Source organism: Ascaphus truei, chromosome 21, assembly GCF_040206685.1.
Source record: "Ascaphus truei isolate aAscTru1 chromosome 21, aAscTru1.hap1, whole genome shotgun sequence".
NCBI classification, from domain to species: domain Eukaryota; kingdom Metazoa; phylum Chordata; class Amphibia; order Anura; family Ascaphidae; genus Ascaphus; species Ascaphus truei.
Genome location: NC_134503.1, coordinates 26,247,876 through 26,265,309, shown reverse-complemented (window position 1 = coordinate 26,265,309; position 17,434 = coordinate 26,247,876). Strand labels below are relative to the sequence as shown.

The 17,434-nt window shown below is 47.1% G+C and overlaps 1 protein-coding gene across 1 annotated transcript in view; it reads right to left on the bottom strand.

The window, feature by feature from the left end:
- Positions 1-17,434, bottom strand: part of PBX3 (PBX homeobox 3) — a 239,728-nt gene that overhangs the window by 47,471 nt on the left and 174,823 nt on the right. Inside the window, exons 4-5 of the mRNA XM_075579405.1 lie at positions 3,995-4,236; positions 1-74 (exon numbers count right to left, since the gene is read on the bottom strand). The exon at positions 1-74 is cut by the window's left edge and continues 117 nt beyond it. Coding sequence (XP_075435520.1) covers positions 1-74; positions 3,995-4,236 — 316 coding nt within the window. The remainder of the gene's footprint in view (positions 75-3,994; positions 4,237-17,434) is intronic.

The window sequence follows — 17,434 nt, the reverse complement described above, 5'->3', positions numbered from 1 at the left end:
TTCGGGGAGATGGGACGCGTCCGGCTCTGCTCCCGCAAGAGGTTCATCACGTGGGTGGTGAACTCGTTACACGCCTGGCGCCGGGGGGAGAGAAAACAACAGGTTATTATCAGGGTATTCCTGATCAATGTGTTCCCCGTCCAAGAAAGTGCAATGATGCTGTTTGTTTCTTATGTAGCGCTGACAGTGTGCGCAGTGCGGTACTCAGACCTCTGACGGGCAATGCGTTCCTGCCCTGCAGAGCTTAACATCTATTGTAGGCATAGGGAGATGAAGGGAGAGGGGGAGGTGAGAGAGACAGGAGGGAGAGGGGGATGGGAGAGAGAAAGGAGGGAGAGGGGGAGGTGAGAGAGAAAGGAGGGACAGGAGGAGGTGATAGAGAAAGGAGGGAGAGAGGGAGGTGAGAGAGAGGATGGAGAGGGGGAGGTGAGAGAGAAAGGAGGGAGAGAGGGAGGTGAGAGAGAGGATGGAGAGGGGGAGGTGAGAGAGAAAGGAGGGAGAGAGGGAGGTGAGAGAGAGGATGGAGAGGGGGAGGTGAGAGAGAAAGGAGGGAGAGAGGGAGGTGAGAGAGAGGATGGAGAGGGGGAGGTGAGCGAGAAAAGGGAGGATGTGAGAGAGAAACGAGGTGAGAGAGAAAGGAGGGAGAGGGGGAGGTGTGAGAGAAAGGAGGGAGAGCGGGAGGTGAGAGAGAAAAGAGGGAGAGGAGAGTGTGAGAGAGAAAGGAGGGAGAGCGGCAGGTGAGAGAGAAAGGAGGGAGAGCGGCAGGTGAGAGAGAAAGGAGGGAAAGGGGAAGTGAGAGAGAGAGGAGGCGAGAGGGGGAGGTGAGAGAGAAAGGAGGGAAAGGGGAGGTGAGAGAGAAATGAGGGAGAGGGGGAGGTGAGAGAGAAAGGAGGGAGAGCGGCAGGTGAGAGAGAAAGGAGGGAAAGGGGAGGTGAGAGAGAAAGGAGGGAAAGGGGAGGTGAGAGAGAAAGGAGGTGAGAGAAAGATGGAGAGGAGGAGGTGAGAGAGAGAGAAAGGAGGGAGAGGGGGAGGTGAGAAAGAAAGGAGGGAGAGGGGGAGGTGAGAGAAAGAAAGGAGGGAGAGGGGGAGGTGAGAGAAAGGAGGGAGAGAGGGAGATGAGAGAGAGAAAGGAGGGGGAGGTGAGAGAAAGGAGGGAGAGCGGGAGGTGAGAGAGAAAGGAGGGAGAGGGGGAGGTGAGAGAGAGAGAAAGGAGGGAGAGCGGGAGATGAGAGAGAAAGGAGGGAGAGGGGGAGGTGAGAGAGAGAGAAAGGAGGGAGAGGGGGAGGTGATTGCAGCTTTTAAATACAACTGAGATATTAATAAGTTGGAGAATGAAAGCACCCAGATGATAACCAGAGCAGCTGGAAATAAGTGATTTATGGGACTGACCCTCTGTATACAGGGTTTATAGACTTGTGTTCTGAGTGGAAACATCTGCACAGAGAATCCCGCTGTCTGTCCCCCTGATAGGCATTTTTTTGCACAGAGTAAACAACATTTTTGTCCTTGAAGCGGAGGAGAGAGTAACCCCTGTGTGATATAGTGTGATATAGTGTGATATAGTGTGATATAGTGCAGGGTTTGCATGGGAAGCCCTATGGGGAATGGCTGGGACATTCTAATATCACAAGGGTGTGTGAGGGGAAGAAAGGATCCCAGCTGCAGGGACACCTCAGGAAGCCTTCCTCCTCCCAAAGGGTAGTGGATGCAGAGAACACACGCCCGGCTGAGATGGGGCAGGTGATTGGTAATTAGAGGAAGAAGGTGAAAGATCACTAGGATATAAGCATGGCCTGTGGTGCGAGAGGAAAGGTCCTCCGTGCGCCTGGGAATAAGTGCGGATTTATCTCCTCCAACGTGGGCTGAGTGTCTCCCAACTTATTAAGGGAAGCCATGTATGAAGTGAAATGCTGATTAGCAGCTTGGCACGGGGCCAGCGTGCGTGGGACACACATAGCTTCTCTATAAAGCGCTAGTTCATACATGATTAATTAGAACATCTCGTTTATGTAGTGTGCACTCTAGCTCATTAGTCTAAGTAACATTCGTTAAGTATTTACATTTAGATAATTAAAATCTGGGTACACCCTTAAGAAAGAAGCAGTCACTTCAGGCAAAGTGTTTCTTATTCTACACTAAGGAGAGCCGGTTACACCCTCATCTATCTGCTACTGCACAGCCTCTGTATAAGGCTCCGCTGCTACTGCACAGCCTCTCTATAAGGCTCCGCTGCTACTGCACAGCCTCTCTATAAGGCTCCGCTGCTACTGCACAGCCTCTGTATAAGGCTCCGCTGCTACTGCACAGCCTCTGTATAAGGCTCCGCTGCTACTGCACAGCCTCTGTAAAGCTCTGCTGCTAGTGCAGAACCTCTGTATAAGGCTCCACTGTAATAAGGGAGCAGTTTTCCCCATACTGTGATGGTGCAAATCCTTCTAGCATTTCTTCTTTTGCCGTGGTATATGTGTATATATATGTGTGTGTATATATGTGTGTGTATATATATGTGTGTGTGTATATATATGTGTGTGTGTATATATATGTGTGTGTGTATATATATGTGTGTGTGTATATATATATGTGTGTGTGTATATATATATGTGTGTGTGTATATATATGTGTGTGTATATATATGTGTGTATATATTTTGGACCCAATAAATCACTTTTATGTGATTATCTCTTGTGCTGTGCCGGTATATTGGATCTCTAGGTATCCTCAGAGACTATATATATATATACTATATATATATATATATATATATGTCTCTGAGGATCCCTAGAGATCCAATATACCGGCACAGCACAAGAGAATATATCTGGGTCACTATCAGAGCCAATCAAGATAAGGAGGGAGGAGAGAGGGGGCTTTGCCTGCGCAAAAGCATGTTTGCATGAGCAGATAGTTTTATCACACGGAAATGAAACCCCCTCCCAAGTCTCAGGTCCAATATAACAATCCCCCTCCCCTCCCAAGTCTCAGCTCCCCAATATAACAATCCCCCTTTACGAATTGCTTTAAACAATGTGGTCTGTGAAAGAATGTTTGTCAATGCCCCAGTGTACTAATTAACCCCTCCGCTGCCGGGTGCAAGGGGTTAATGGTCCATCTGCCTGCCGTGTGGTCCTAGGGAGGACGGCACCTTCATGTGCACATGGCATTCGGTCCAGATGCGGTAACATTACAGCAGGTTCAGCCCGGCTCCCTGGCCTTTCAATTTCCGTGCATCACCCAGATTTGGGGTGAGTTCAGGAGACGTCTGTGAGCTCACAGAAAGCCGGCTCCCAGATGCTGTGGGATGCTGGGACTCTCGCCATACTTTCGCCTTCAGCAAAAACCTACTTCAATGAGGCTCTGGAAGATAGCTTTCAATGTGTCATCGTCACGTTACAGCCGCTTTAAATAATGAACAGGACACCGTGTGTCGCAGCATTCCTGCAAGAGCTCACTAAAAGCTTCTCCACTGGAAGGGTGACGGTCGCTTGCAACCTGCTGGGGTCGTGTAAGGCTCGCTGCGCAGGAGACAGCGCTAAGCAGGCTTTGGGGGTTCGTGTAACTCTCTCCCCCAACCATCTCTTCATTGGGGATCCATTTTCCGAGCCCCAAACCCTCCTGCTTTTGATTGTAACTACATTGGACAGCCGTGTTCATGTAACATACATGTCCGTCTATAACCGCCCGCCTCTCTCTCCTCTTATCTTTACTGGTCTCTGATAAGGGTAGGGGTGGCTACAGGTATAAAGAAATGCTTGAATGACTAACTGCCCCCCCCCCCCGTGCAGAGACCCCCAAAGAATTGCAATTTATATTTAGTTTCCAGAGGAACCAAAACAGCCACATCTTTGCTATTAGCATGGTTTGATTTTTTTCAAGAAGCCAATTAGTCTGTTAAATCCATTTTGATAGGCGGTTTTCTGGTCCGCTACCCAGGATTGCACCTAGCAGCACTGAACAGATGCACATGGTGTATGTATGTGATAACGTGGGTTCTGACCTGCTCATACTTCTCCAGTTCCGTGTGGTAGATTTGGCGGATCTGGCTAAGTTTGGCTCTATAATCCGAGTGCTCGATAGAGTTATCGGAGGTCCCCCCCGATGCGGCTGCCGCTGCTGCCGCCGCTACCGCACCGCCACCTTTTTCCGGCCCTGACACGCCTTCCGCCAGCAGCATGTTGTCCAGTCTCATGAGCTGGGGGTCGGGGGGGTCTTCTTCTTGTGCCCCTCGGATGCTGAGACCTTCAGGGGGAGACAAGAGAGAGAGAAGATCATGGCGGGAACGCGAGGGAAGGAAGCGTGCCACATACACACAACTCATTATCCGTCTACAACCCGCTGGTACTCGGAGGGTCCGACACTCCGAGCCAACACACACCCAAGCAACCACAATCAAACACAGAAAACCCTTCATGTAGGGCAGGGGTGGTCAACTCTAGCCACCAATAGGGCAGGTTTGAAGGATATCCCTGCTTCAGCACAGGTGGCTCAATCAGTGGCTCAGTCGCCACCTGTGCCAAGACAGGCATATCCCTAATACCTGGCCTGTTGGTGGCTCTTAAGGACTGGAGTTGTCCGGCACTGATGTAGGGTGATAACAATGTGTGTTTAATATAACACGGACGGTCTGAATACCATTCAAAGAGTTACATCTTCCCAAGTGATGGGTGTCACAGTCTCCCCCGTGTGACGCCATGTTCAGTGTTCTGCGTCTCTCTGCTGTCCGGCTGTCACCTCCTGTCGTGATTTATGTCACTGGTACCATTAGTGACAGCAGGAGGGGGTGTTTAAAAGTTGTACGTTTCCGTTACAGACTTGAGTCCTCCTATTACCCCATATACCCTCTCCCTATAACTCCTCCTATTACCCCATATACCCGCTCCCTATAACTCCTCCTATTACCCCATATACCCGCTCCCTATAACTCCTCCTATTACCCCATATAACCGCTCCCTATATAATCCTCCTATTACCCCATATAATCTCTCCCTATAACTCCTCCTATTACCCCATATAACCTCTCCCTATAACTCCTCCTATTGCCCCATATAACCGCTCCCTATAACTCCTCCTATTACCCCATATAACCTCTCCCTATAACTCCTCCTATTACCCCATATAACCTCTCCCTATAACTCCTCCTATTGCCCCATATAACCGCTCCCTATAACTCCTCCTATTACCCCATATAACCTCTCCCTATAACTCCTCCTATTACCCCATATAACTGCTCCCTATAACTCCTCCTATTGCCCCAACGGGATAAGTATGGCCGCTGTGACGCCTCCATGCAGCTGCACAGGCTTCTTGGAAATGAAACTAGTGAGCCCAGCTAGATAAACCGTCCGAGTTCAACCCGTCTCAAACCAGCATTTTCATTAAAGTTGCAATAAGAAAGAAAGAGAAATATCTCCCAGCACAATTAACCTCTTTAAATCTGTTCAAATCAGGTATTTCCTGCGCAGCTGTAACTGCAGCAGCGAGGGAGCTGGCATCTTCCCCGGCTCCACTTCATTTCCGCTGCTTGTAGTTTCACGTGTGTGTCCTTTTATACCGAATACAGTTCACAACTGTCTGCTCCGCTTTGCAACATACGTTGTGTGTGTATGTATGTATGTATGTATTGTGACAAACGGCTTACTCCGGGGCTCCGTCGTTTGTCCGGGACTGTTTAGAACACGGTCTTTTAGGGTAGGTTAAATGATGAGGCGTCACGTACTGTTCCTTTAAACAGGCTATGCCTGGTTTATTCAGTCCCAGGCACTGAGACTGCCACAGTGCATACAACAGAAAACAGATCAAAACAAAAGCTGCTCACCTGAGCGATAACTTAACTTAGATATCCCTGACTCAGGGTTGGAAGTGGCTTTTCCACTTCCAACATCAAAACACGGTACTTTTGCAGTCTTACACAAATGAACAGAAAGATTGAACCTGTTTGGGGAAGAGGCTTCTCCCCTCTGTAGTTCAGCAGCCTTCCAGCCTCCTGGCTCTTGTGGGGAGACCAGAGCAAACAGGACATCAGTCTTTCATACCTGATTCCTAATTAGCATGACAGGTGACAGAAATCAGGCAGCAGACAAACTCTGGTCTGGATCTCTCATCCCTCAGTTCCAGCGCTTGCCAAACTGTGGGATGGAGTGTATGTATTATAAGGCTGCACTCCCAGGCCAAACAGGATAGAAACTGTCTAGTATCCTGGGAGCCCTATATACGGAATTTATTACCATCCCCTGGTTTCTGTCACATATCCTCCCCCCCAGCTCAGACCTCGAGGGATGAGCGACCATGGATATTAGGGAGTGCATCCTTGACAACCCGTCAGCATTGCCATGTTTGTGCCCTGACCTGTGTTCCACAGAAAATTTAAAGGGTTGTAGGCTTAGGAACCACCTGGTCACTCTAGCATTCTTTTCCCTGTTTTGACACATCCAGGTAAGGGGTGCATGATCTGTGACGAACCGGAATTTTCTCCCCAACAGGTAGTATTTGAGCGTCTCTACAGCCCACTTTATTGCGAGACACTCTTTCTCTACTATGGAGTAATTTTTCTCCTGGGGATTTAGTTTCCTACTTAAATAAAGGATGGGGTGCTCCTCACCTTGAGACTCCTGGGAGAGTACCGCCCCCAGCCCTACCTCAGATGCGTCGGTTTGGACTACGAACTCTTTGGAGAAGTCAGGTGTGACCAACACTGGTTGGGCACAGAGAGCTTCTTTCAGGCTTCTAAAGGCCTGTTCGGTTTCGGGGGACCACTTTACCATTAGCGGTCCTCTTGCTTTTGTGAGGTCAGTTAGTGGGGTTGCCTTAGTTGCAAAATTGGGAATAAACCTTCTATAGTACCCAATTAACCCCAAAAAGGTCCTTACTTGTTTTTTTGTAACTGGCCTTGGCCAATTTTGTATCGCCTCCACTTTGAGTGTTTGGGGTTTGAGTAAACCTCTGCCAATAGAATATCCCAGATACTTGGCCTCCTCCAGACCAATAGTGCATTTAGCGGGGTTAGCAGTTAGTCCAGCAGACCGGACTGCGTCAAGCACAGCTTGGACCTTTGGAAGGTGGGATTGCCAATCTTCACTATGGATTACCACATCATCCAGGTAGGCGGCAGCGTACCGAGCATGTGGTTTTAAAATTTTATCCATCATTCTTTGGAATGTGGCGGGAGCTCCATGTAAGCCAAAAGGCAACACCTTATACTGAAAGAGGCCGTCTGGGGTTGAGAAGGCTGTCTTTTCTTTTGCCCTTTCTGTGAGGGGAACCTGCCAGTACCCTTTTGTTAGGTCTAGGGTTGTGAGATATCGGGCTTTGCCCAGTCTCTCTACAAGTTCATCTACCCTGGGCATAGGATAAGTATCAAATTTTGACACCGCGTTTAGTTTCCGGTAGTCATTACAAAACCTTGTTGTACCATCTGGCTTTGGGACTAAGACTATAGGGCTGTTCCACCCACTTTGGGATTCCTCAATTACACCTAGTTTTAGCATTTTTTTAACCTCTAAACTTATAGCCTTTCTTTTGGCCTCTGGGATTCGGTACGGTTTAAGGTTAACTCGGACCCCCGGTTCAGAGACTAGGTCATGTTCAATTACGCTAGTTCTACCTGGCCGTATAGAGAAGATTTCTTTGTTTCTTTTCACTAAATTCTGAACCTCTCGTTTCTGATGAACAGACAGGGTTTCAGCTATGCTAACCTCTGGGTCAGTTTCTTGATTCTCTGACGGACCTGGGGGTACTAGGGTTAACAAGACTTCTCTATCTTTCCAGGGCTTGAGTAGGTTTATATGGTAAATTTGCTCAGGTTTCCTCCTACCTGGCTGTCTTACCTTATAATTTACTTCTCCCACTCTTTCCAAGACCTCATATGGCCCATGCCATTTAGCAAGGAATTTACTCTCCACGGTGGGAACCAGAACTAGTACCCTATCACCTGGAGAAAAAATTCTGACCCTAGCACCCTTATTATATGTATTCCTCTGTGCTTCTTGAGCTTTCTCCATGTGTTCCCTCACTATGGGTAGGACTGCAGCAATGCGGTCCTGCATCTGGGCAACATGCTCTATTACACTTCTGTAAGGGGTAACCTCGTGTTCCCAAGTCTCTTTGGCTATATCCAGTAAGCCCCTTGGGTGTCGGCCATACAATAGTTCAAACGGGGAGAAGCCTGTGGATGATTGGGGAACTTCCCTAATGGCAAATAACAGGTACGGTAACAAACAATCCCAGTTTTTCCCATCTTTATCAACCGCCCGCCGTAACATGCTCTTTAAGGTTTTATTGAACCTTTCCACTAAACCATCTGTTTGTGGATGATAGACTGAGGTTCTGAGATGCTTGATTTTTAGGAGTTTACATAGCTCTTTCGTTACTTGGGACATAAATGGTGTTCCCTGGTCAGATAGAATCTCTTTAGGAATCCCGACCCGGGAAAACAGAACTACTAACTCTTTTGCTATGTTTTTAGCTGAGGTGCTACGTAGGGGAACTGCCTCCGGATATCGGGTGGCATAATCTAATATTACCAATATATGCTGATGTCCCCTAGCAGACTTTATTAGGGGTCCTACTAGATCCATAGCAATCCGGTCAAATGGTACCTCTATTATGGGAAGGGGTACCAATGGGCTGCGGTACGCCTTGAACGGGGCGGTGATCTGACATTCTGGGCATGAGGAACAATAATTCGTAATTTCTGCCAGAACCCCAGGCCAATAGAAGCTTCGGAGAACCTTTTCTTTTGTCTTTTCCACCCCTAGGTGTCCCCCCAATGGATGACTATGTGCGAGGTGTAATACTACGTTACGGAATGTCCGTGGTACCAACAATTGTTTAGTTGTAACTGATTTCCTTTTATCAACCCGATATACTAGGTCGTTCTCTACCTCGAAGTAGGGGTAAGCAAGTGACCTATCTGGTTGGCCAGGAGTACTATTCTGGTCCCGTATATTTCCCCTTGCTACCGCTAATGTGGGGTCCTCCCACTGGGCCTTCTTAAAACTCCCAGGACTGACCTCTAGGTCAGCGAGGGTCTTATCCGGTTCTGGGTTGGTAAGTGTCTGCTCAACATCTTGATTTGGGGTATTCCCTACCAAAGTAGTGATGGGGAAGGGAATTTTACAGCACTCCTCCTTTTCCCCCTTCTTATTTGGGCCCTCGTCAACCTCCATTTCTGAAAAAGGGAAAGGATTTGTTTCTTCTAATACTTCGTTATGGTCCGCTATTGAACTCTGGGCGCTATTCTGAGCGGGGGACCACATTTTTAGAAAATGGGGAAAGTCGGTCCCTATTAACACATCATGTGCCAGTTTGGGTACAATACCCACCTTGAAATCTAAAGAACCAAACTCTGTTTCAAAAAAAACATCAACAGTGGAATATTCATGATTATCCCCATGTATACAACAAATTGCCACTCTTTGTGAACTGTTTCCCTGTTTCTTCTTAATGGGCAAGAGGTATTCGGACACTAGTGTGACCATGCTCCCAGAGTCAAGAAGTGCCCGAACCCTCTTACCATTAACCTTTACAAATGCCCACAGATGGTTATTCAAGGGGTCCTCTGGGCTAGGGCCCATACATTGGGACAACAGCGAATAAGGTTCCACGCTGTTGCATTGCATGGGCTCATCATTTAGTGGGCAGATTTTTGCTGTGTGGCCCCTCTCATGACAATTTACACATTTAGGTACATAGTCTGTGTCCCACTTAGAGCCTTTTCCCGGCTCCCCATGTTGGCTATTGCCCTTAGTGTGCGAACCACTGTTGCTGGTGCTGCGTGAAGGTGGTCGCCGCTCTTCAGCGCCCCTTAACCCCGGTACCCTTTTACCGTCTCTGGAAGAGTCCTGGAACCTTGGGTAGTGGGGTTGCTCCACGACTGTGGGTTGCGGGTGCTCTTCTGCTGCATTGTACCTTTCTACGAGGGCCACAAGCTCATCCGCATTGTGGGGGTCACTCCGACTGACCCAACGGCGTAAGGCAGAGGGAAGTTTCCTCAAGAACTGGTCCATGACCAACCGTTCCACGATGTGGCTGGCTGAGTTGATCTCGGGTTGTAGCCACTTCCGGGCGAGGTGGATGAGGTCATACATCTGGCTTCGGGTGGCTTTATCCATCGTGAAGGACCATGCGTGAAACCTTTGGGCGCGAACAGCCGTGGTTACGCCGAGGCGGGCGAGGATCTCGAACTTCAATTTTGCATAGACGTTAGCTTCGGCTGGCTCTAGATCAAAGTAAGCCTTCTGGGGTTCGCCGCTTAGGAAGGGTGCGATTAGACCAGCCCACTCAGCTTCTGGCCATCCCTCTCTCTGTGCCGTGCGTTCAAACGTGAGAAGATAGGCTTCCACATCATCCGAGGGTCCCATCTTCTGAAGGTAGTGGCTTGCCCTGGTCATTTTCGGAACTGGGGCTGCCACTGCCAGTGGAAGGTTACTGATAGTCCCCCTCAGGATCTCGAGTTCCTGCTGTAAGCCCTGAGCGAACCGCTGTTGCTCCTCTCTCAGCAAGCGGTTTGTCTCTTGCTGGTTTGCATTCGCGTTTTGCAGGGCTTCATTCGTCTGTTGCTGGTTTGCATTTGCCTGTTGCTGGTTGGCATTCACCTGTTGCTGGTTGGCATTAATCTCTTGCTGGGCTATTAGCAGCTGTTGCTGGGCTGCATTCGTCTGCTGCTGGTTTGCATTAGTTTCTTGCTGGGCTATTAACAGCTGTTGCTGGGTTTCATTCGTGTCTTTCTGGGCAGCGACATTGCGTACCAGTGCACCCACCACGTCTTCCATCTTGTTTGCAGAGGATGAAAAAAACTTTTTTTTTTTTTTTTTTTTCAAAGTTCTTCAACCCGCAGACCCCCTAGTGCTCTGCCCGCATTCTCCACCATATGTGACAAACGGCTTACTCCGGGGCTCCGTCGTTTGTCCGGGACTGTTTAGAACACGGTCTTTTAGGGTAGGTTAAATGATGAGGCGTCACGTACTGTTCCTTTAAACAGGCTATGCCTGGTTTATTCAGTCCCAGGCACTGAGACTGCCACAGTGCATACAACAGAAAACAGATCAAAACAAAAGCTGCTCACCTGAGCGATAACTTAACTTAGATATCCCTGACTCAGGGTTGGAAGTGGCTTTTCCACTTCCAACATCAAAACACGGTACTTTTGCAGTCTTACACAAATGAACAGAAAGATTGAACCTGTTTGGGGAAGAGGCTTCTCCCCTCTGTAGTTCAGCAGCCTTCCAGCCTCCTGGCTCTTGTGGGGAGACCAGAGCAAACAGGAAATCAGTCTTTCATACCTGATTCCTAATTAGCATGACAGGTGACAGAAATCAGGCAGCAGACAAACTCTGGTCTGGATCTCTCATCCCTCAGTTCCAGCGCTTGCCAAACTGTGGGATGGAGTGTATGTATTATAAGGCTGCACTCCCAGGCCAAACAGGATAGAAACTGTCTAGTATCCTGGGAGCCCTATATACGGAATTTATTACCATCCCCTGGTTTCTGTCACAGTATGTATGTATGTATGTATGTATGTATGTATGTATGTATGTATGTATGTATGTATGTATGTATATATATATATATATATATATATATATATATATATATATATATATATATATATATATATATACATAATTGTGAGAAGAGAGGCTGTAACCGCAGTACCTGGGAGACTGTACCCAGTAAAGAATATCATTTGTGAGCACATTCACATGTCTTAGACAGGTCTGCAACCCGGCATTTCACCATTAACACCTAGCATACAGTGCTGCCACTGCAGCAAGGGATTCTGGGAAATGACATGCAAATGAGCACACAATGTGTCACCTTTTGCCTGAAATCCATTTACATGGAACCCATATAAGCAAATGTTCTGCTGTTCACACAGCTTTTAAGCACAGCATGGGATCAGATGCAAAGCCAGTCAAACCACTCACAGTTTTTTGTCGCCTTTTTCACCCATCATAACATATATATATATATATATATAAATATATTATATTATATATTATATATATATATATATATATATATATATATATATTATATTATTTAAAAAAAGTTTACAAGTAACATCTTCTCCACTGCCCTTCTGTCAGATGTGAGGACACCATGGGATATATATGGTCATAAAGCGTATCGCACAGCGGATGCTAATGCCAATTATCGACTATGGGGACATAGAATCCCAAACCCACCTTAGCAAACTTGATACCCTCTACAATTCAATTTGTCGTTTTGTTCTCCAATGCAACTACAACACACATCACTGCAAAATGCTCAAAGAACTAGACTGGTCATCACTCGAGTCTAGGTGCAAAGTTCATCTCTCCTGTCTTGCCTTCAAATACTTTCTGGGTAAGCTACCCAGCTACCTGAACAAGCTCCTCACCCCTACCACCTGCAGCACTTATCTGAGATCTGACTCCAGAAGACTGTTCATGGTCCCAAGGCTCAACAAAGTATCCGGCCGCTCCTCCTTCTCTTACCGTGCACCCCAAAACTGGAACAGTCTACCGGAGACTCACAGCCTCCACCAGTCTAAGTTCTTTCTAATCTAAAGCTGTCTCACATTTTAATCTGGTCTGTAACTGCTACATACGCCCATAATATATATTATCTCTAACTGTGCATGCAATGTCTTGTATATAATGTATTACCCTGTTCACTTATGTAACTGTATTTGTAACCATGTATTTATCTGTCATCATAACTCTGTGCCCAGGACTTCCTGGTAAAACATTTTGTAAATAAATATGATTATACAATATTTATGTAACTATTCACAGGTGGCTAGGCAGCAGAAAAGCCCAAATTAAAGGGAAGTTTCAAGTGATTTGGTCAATGATGTTTCGAATACGTGTAGCGCTCTCTCCCTCTATATTATATATATACTGTATATAGCTGTGCATTCTATGCTTCTCTAGACAGCTGAATCAGTTGAATGATGTCAGCCATCTTTAATGTGACCAACAGTTTCCTGGCCTAATTTAGCGATTTCACCTATAAAAAAAAAAGTGCAAAAGGAGAAATAGGATTACCTACTGCCCTGTACCCCTGTACCCTAGCACACTGCAACACAACCAGGCTTTTCCCCTTCAATATACGCGGACGTATTCCAGTATCTTTTTTATTGCGCTAGCACGGCTGCTAATTATACAGCCGCCAGAGCTTAATTATCCTCCCCGAATATACCTCCGTACTGGACCGCTCCTGATATTCTTCCTTTATACGGGGTATTTTCCCCGTGGGCTGCCGCATCCCACGCTTAATAAAAAGGAGCTTTGCTGCGGGTTTTAATCAGTTGTGGAGCGCGGCGCGCAGATCTGCATCGGGATTTAGACAAATGGCAGAGTCAGACACTAAAGCATTGTTTAACGATGAGCGTGGCTGTGTTACAGATCTGAGGGCTTGGGGTTTGGGGGGTTTCCAGGCGCTGTGTATCTTTCAACAAATCCTAATTAACCAGTGAGCGGAGCACCTGCCCCCTCCTGATAACAGACAAAAGCCGCTGAACAGAAGGTATTATTTAAAGCCCAAAGACCAAACGGCCGGTCAGAATATTAAACGCTCGCCGCTGCCCGCTCCTAATGCCACGGACACGGGCTGGCTGCGGGGTTACGCGGAATCATCGCAGGCGTTTGCAGCCGCTCATTAAGGGTTCATTAATATATGGGGCAAAGCGTTTGCATTATAAATAAGCAGATTAGCTTCCCGCCGTGCCGGGGAGGCGCTGCGTGCGCGGGCTGCTCCAGCAGAACAATATTGCAAAGCGCGAGAAAAGGATTGCACCTGGGGGAGTCGGGTGCACGCGCAGGGCACACTCTGCTCCGCGCGTGCCCCGCCGGACCAAGTGATTCAGGCGCGGGAGACGGGCATTTAGACAAACAACCGCTGCTTTCAGGAAAAACAAGAGAGTCGCGTTCTAAAGGGACTGGCCGCGCACTATTTGGATATTATACTTGTTACTGCTATAGTATACAGGGCTCACACAATGCGTGGTACCCTAACTAGCTATGTGTGTGTGTGTGTGTGTGTGTGTGTGTGTGTGTGTGTGTGTGTGTGTGTGTATATATGTATGTATATATGTACATATAAACTATATATATATAAATTATATATATATAAAATTATATATATATACATACATACATCTCTGTGAGTAAGTATATATCACTACAGTATCTCACCATGACTGTGGTTTGTGAGTTGAATGCATATTCCGATCTCCTTAAAGCAGCAATCTCCTCCCCGAACTCTATATCAGTTTAACTGGTATAATGTTAGGATTTTGAGACCTGAGCGTGTCCTGCTCTTTAAATAAAAATGGCAGTTTAAAAAAAAAAACAAGACTTTCGTCATCTGCCGTTTCTGAGGTTACCGTGGTAACCTTCCCACTGCCATTGTAACCCCGCCGGACACTTCATATTTCAAACGTTTATGTCTATTTTACAGAGCGTCAGATGTAAACAAAAAATACAGTGTTGGAAAGGGAAAGAAGGGATCTCGTGGCGATCGTCGCGGACTGTGGATTAAAAACCTTCCTTTATCCTATGCTAAGTGGTGCTGCTCCCACCTTCTGGCCCTGTAACTCACAAGGGACGCAAGGTGTGTTATGGAAGAGCACCATTTAGTATATATGGCCCTTTGCACCTTCTGACAACACAGAGAAGAGAGACATAATGTAGAGAGAACTTGAGGTTCTTCAGTGAGCTGTCACGCTGCTCCCTGTGCTGGAGAAGGCTTAAGCCCTAATCATTTGAACGGAGCGGATGTTTTCCCCAGCGCTGGGAAGCGGGGTCACAGCTAAGTGAGGAGGATAGGAAGGGTAATTAATAAACAGGTCTAGGCACAGAGATGCATCATACAGAAGTAACCAGTGTCCTTGTTCCTAGTGTTAATGGGACATATCCCAGGGTAACTCAGACTATCACAATGACCCCGTAGTGTTCAATCCCGACATTCACAGTACAGAGAACAAGGAAACTGACTATATCTGTACGTACGTCAATATAATGTCCCCGGGCCCCTTGTGAGGGGGCCCAAAATCTCAGCACTTCGTACAGTGACATAATCAGAGCACTTCATATAATGGCACATTGGCCAATTCTGGAGCCCAACGCATTGGCGTTTATGTGTTCGAAGATAAGACCATGTGTAGGGGAAATGATGGAACGTCCCGCAGACAAGAGGAGGAAACATTTAAAGCCATCAAGATTTTGATGTGGAGCATAATAACACACATGTACACACACGCACACACACACACACCATGTAATAAGCTTGTTAATCAAGTTTCAATCATCGGACACAGATCATTAGCCTGTGAGGTTTATAACTCATCCTACTAAGCCATATAACTTTTCCCTATAACTCCTCCTATTACCCCATATAACCGCTCCCTATAACTCCTCAACTCCTCCTATTACCTCATATAACCGCTCCCTATAACTCCTCCTATAACACCATATAACCTCTCCCTATAACTCCTCCTATTAATCCATATAACCTCTCACTATAACACCTGCTATTACCCCATATAACCTCTCCCTATAACTCCTCCTATTACCTCATATAACCGATCCCTATAACTCCTCCTATTACCCCATATAACCCCCCCTATTACCCCATATAACCGCTCCCTATAACTCCCCCTACAGAATCACTAAATCACAAGCTGACGCTCTGAGGCAAAACAGCAGTAAAGTATTAAGTATACATACACACTACCCCCATACACACCACATACACACTACCCCCATACACACCACATACACACTACCCCCATACAGACTACCCCCATACACACTACCCCCATACACACCACATACACACTACCCCCATACACGCTACCCCCATACACACCACATACACACTACCCCCATACACACTACCCCCATACACACCACATACACACTACCCCCATACACGCTACCCCCATACACACCACATACACACTACCCCCATACACACTACCCCCATACACGCTACCCCCATACACACCACATACACACTACCCCCATACACACTACCCCCATACACACCACCCGCATACACACTACATACACACTACCCCCATACACGCCACATACACACTACCCCCATACACGCTACATACACGCTATCCCCATACACACTACATACACGCTACCCCCATACACACTACATACACGCTACCCCCATACACACTACCCCCATACACACTACATACACGCTACCCCCATACACACTACATACACGCTACCCCCATACACGCTACATACACACTATCCCCATACACACTACCCCCATACACACTACATACACGCTACCCCCATACACACTACATACACACTATCCCCATACACACTACCCCCATACACGCTACCCACATACAGACTACATACACACTATCCCCATACACACTACCCCCATACACGCTACCCACATACAGACTACATACACACTATCCCCATACACACTACTCCATACACGCTACCCCCATACACACTGCATACACACTATCCCCATACACACTACATACACGCTACCCCCATACACACTACATACACGCTACCCCCATACACACTACATACACGCTACCCCCATACACACTACCCCCATAAACACTACATACACGCTACCCCCATACACACTACCCCCATACACACTACATACACACTACCCCCATACACACTACATACACGCTACCCCCATACACACTACATACACACTATCCCCATACACACTACCCCCATACACACTACATACACACTATCCCCATACACACTATCCCCATACACACTATCCCCATACACGCTACCCACATACAGACTACATACACGCTATCCCCATACACACTACCCCCATACACACTACATACACGCTACCCCCATACACACTACATACACACTATCCCCATACACGCTACCCACATACAGACTACATACACACTATCCCCATACACACTACCCCCATACACACTACATACACGCTACCCCCATACACACTACATACACACTATCCCCATACACGCTACCCACATACAGACTACCACCATACACGCTACCCACATACAGACTATCCCCATACACACTACCCCCATACACGCTACCCACATACAGACTATCCCCATACACACTACCCCCATACACGCTACCCACATACAGACTACATACACGCTATCCACATACACGCTATATACATTGTGTGTACATCCCAGCACTTATCTGCAGGAGTGAAGGTGATTATGCACGTTCTCCGTGTCAGGTATATTAACTCTAACAGCGCAGCGCACTGCACATTTCCACGCCAACCCAGGTTGTCACTTTTGCTTGACTCATTCTGTATTGAGGAAAAATGCAGCGCTGGGAATTTACAAGGCTTTTCAGTTAAATGGACATAAATCACAGGTTTCATTCAAAGCGAATAATCAGTGCCCATAAAGAGCTACTTGTCTCTTACCATATAT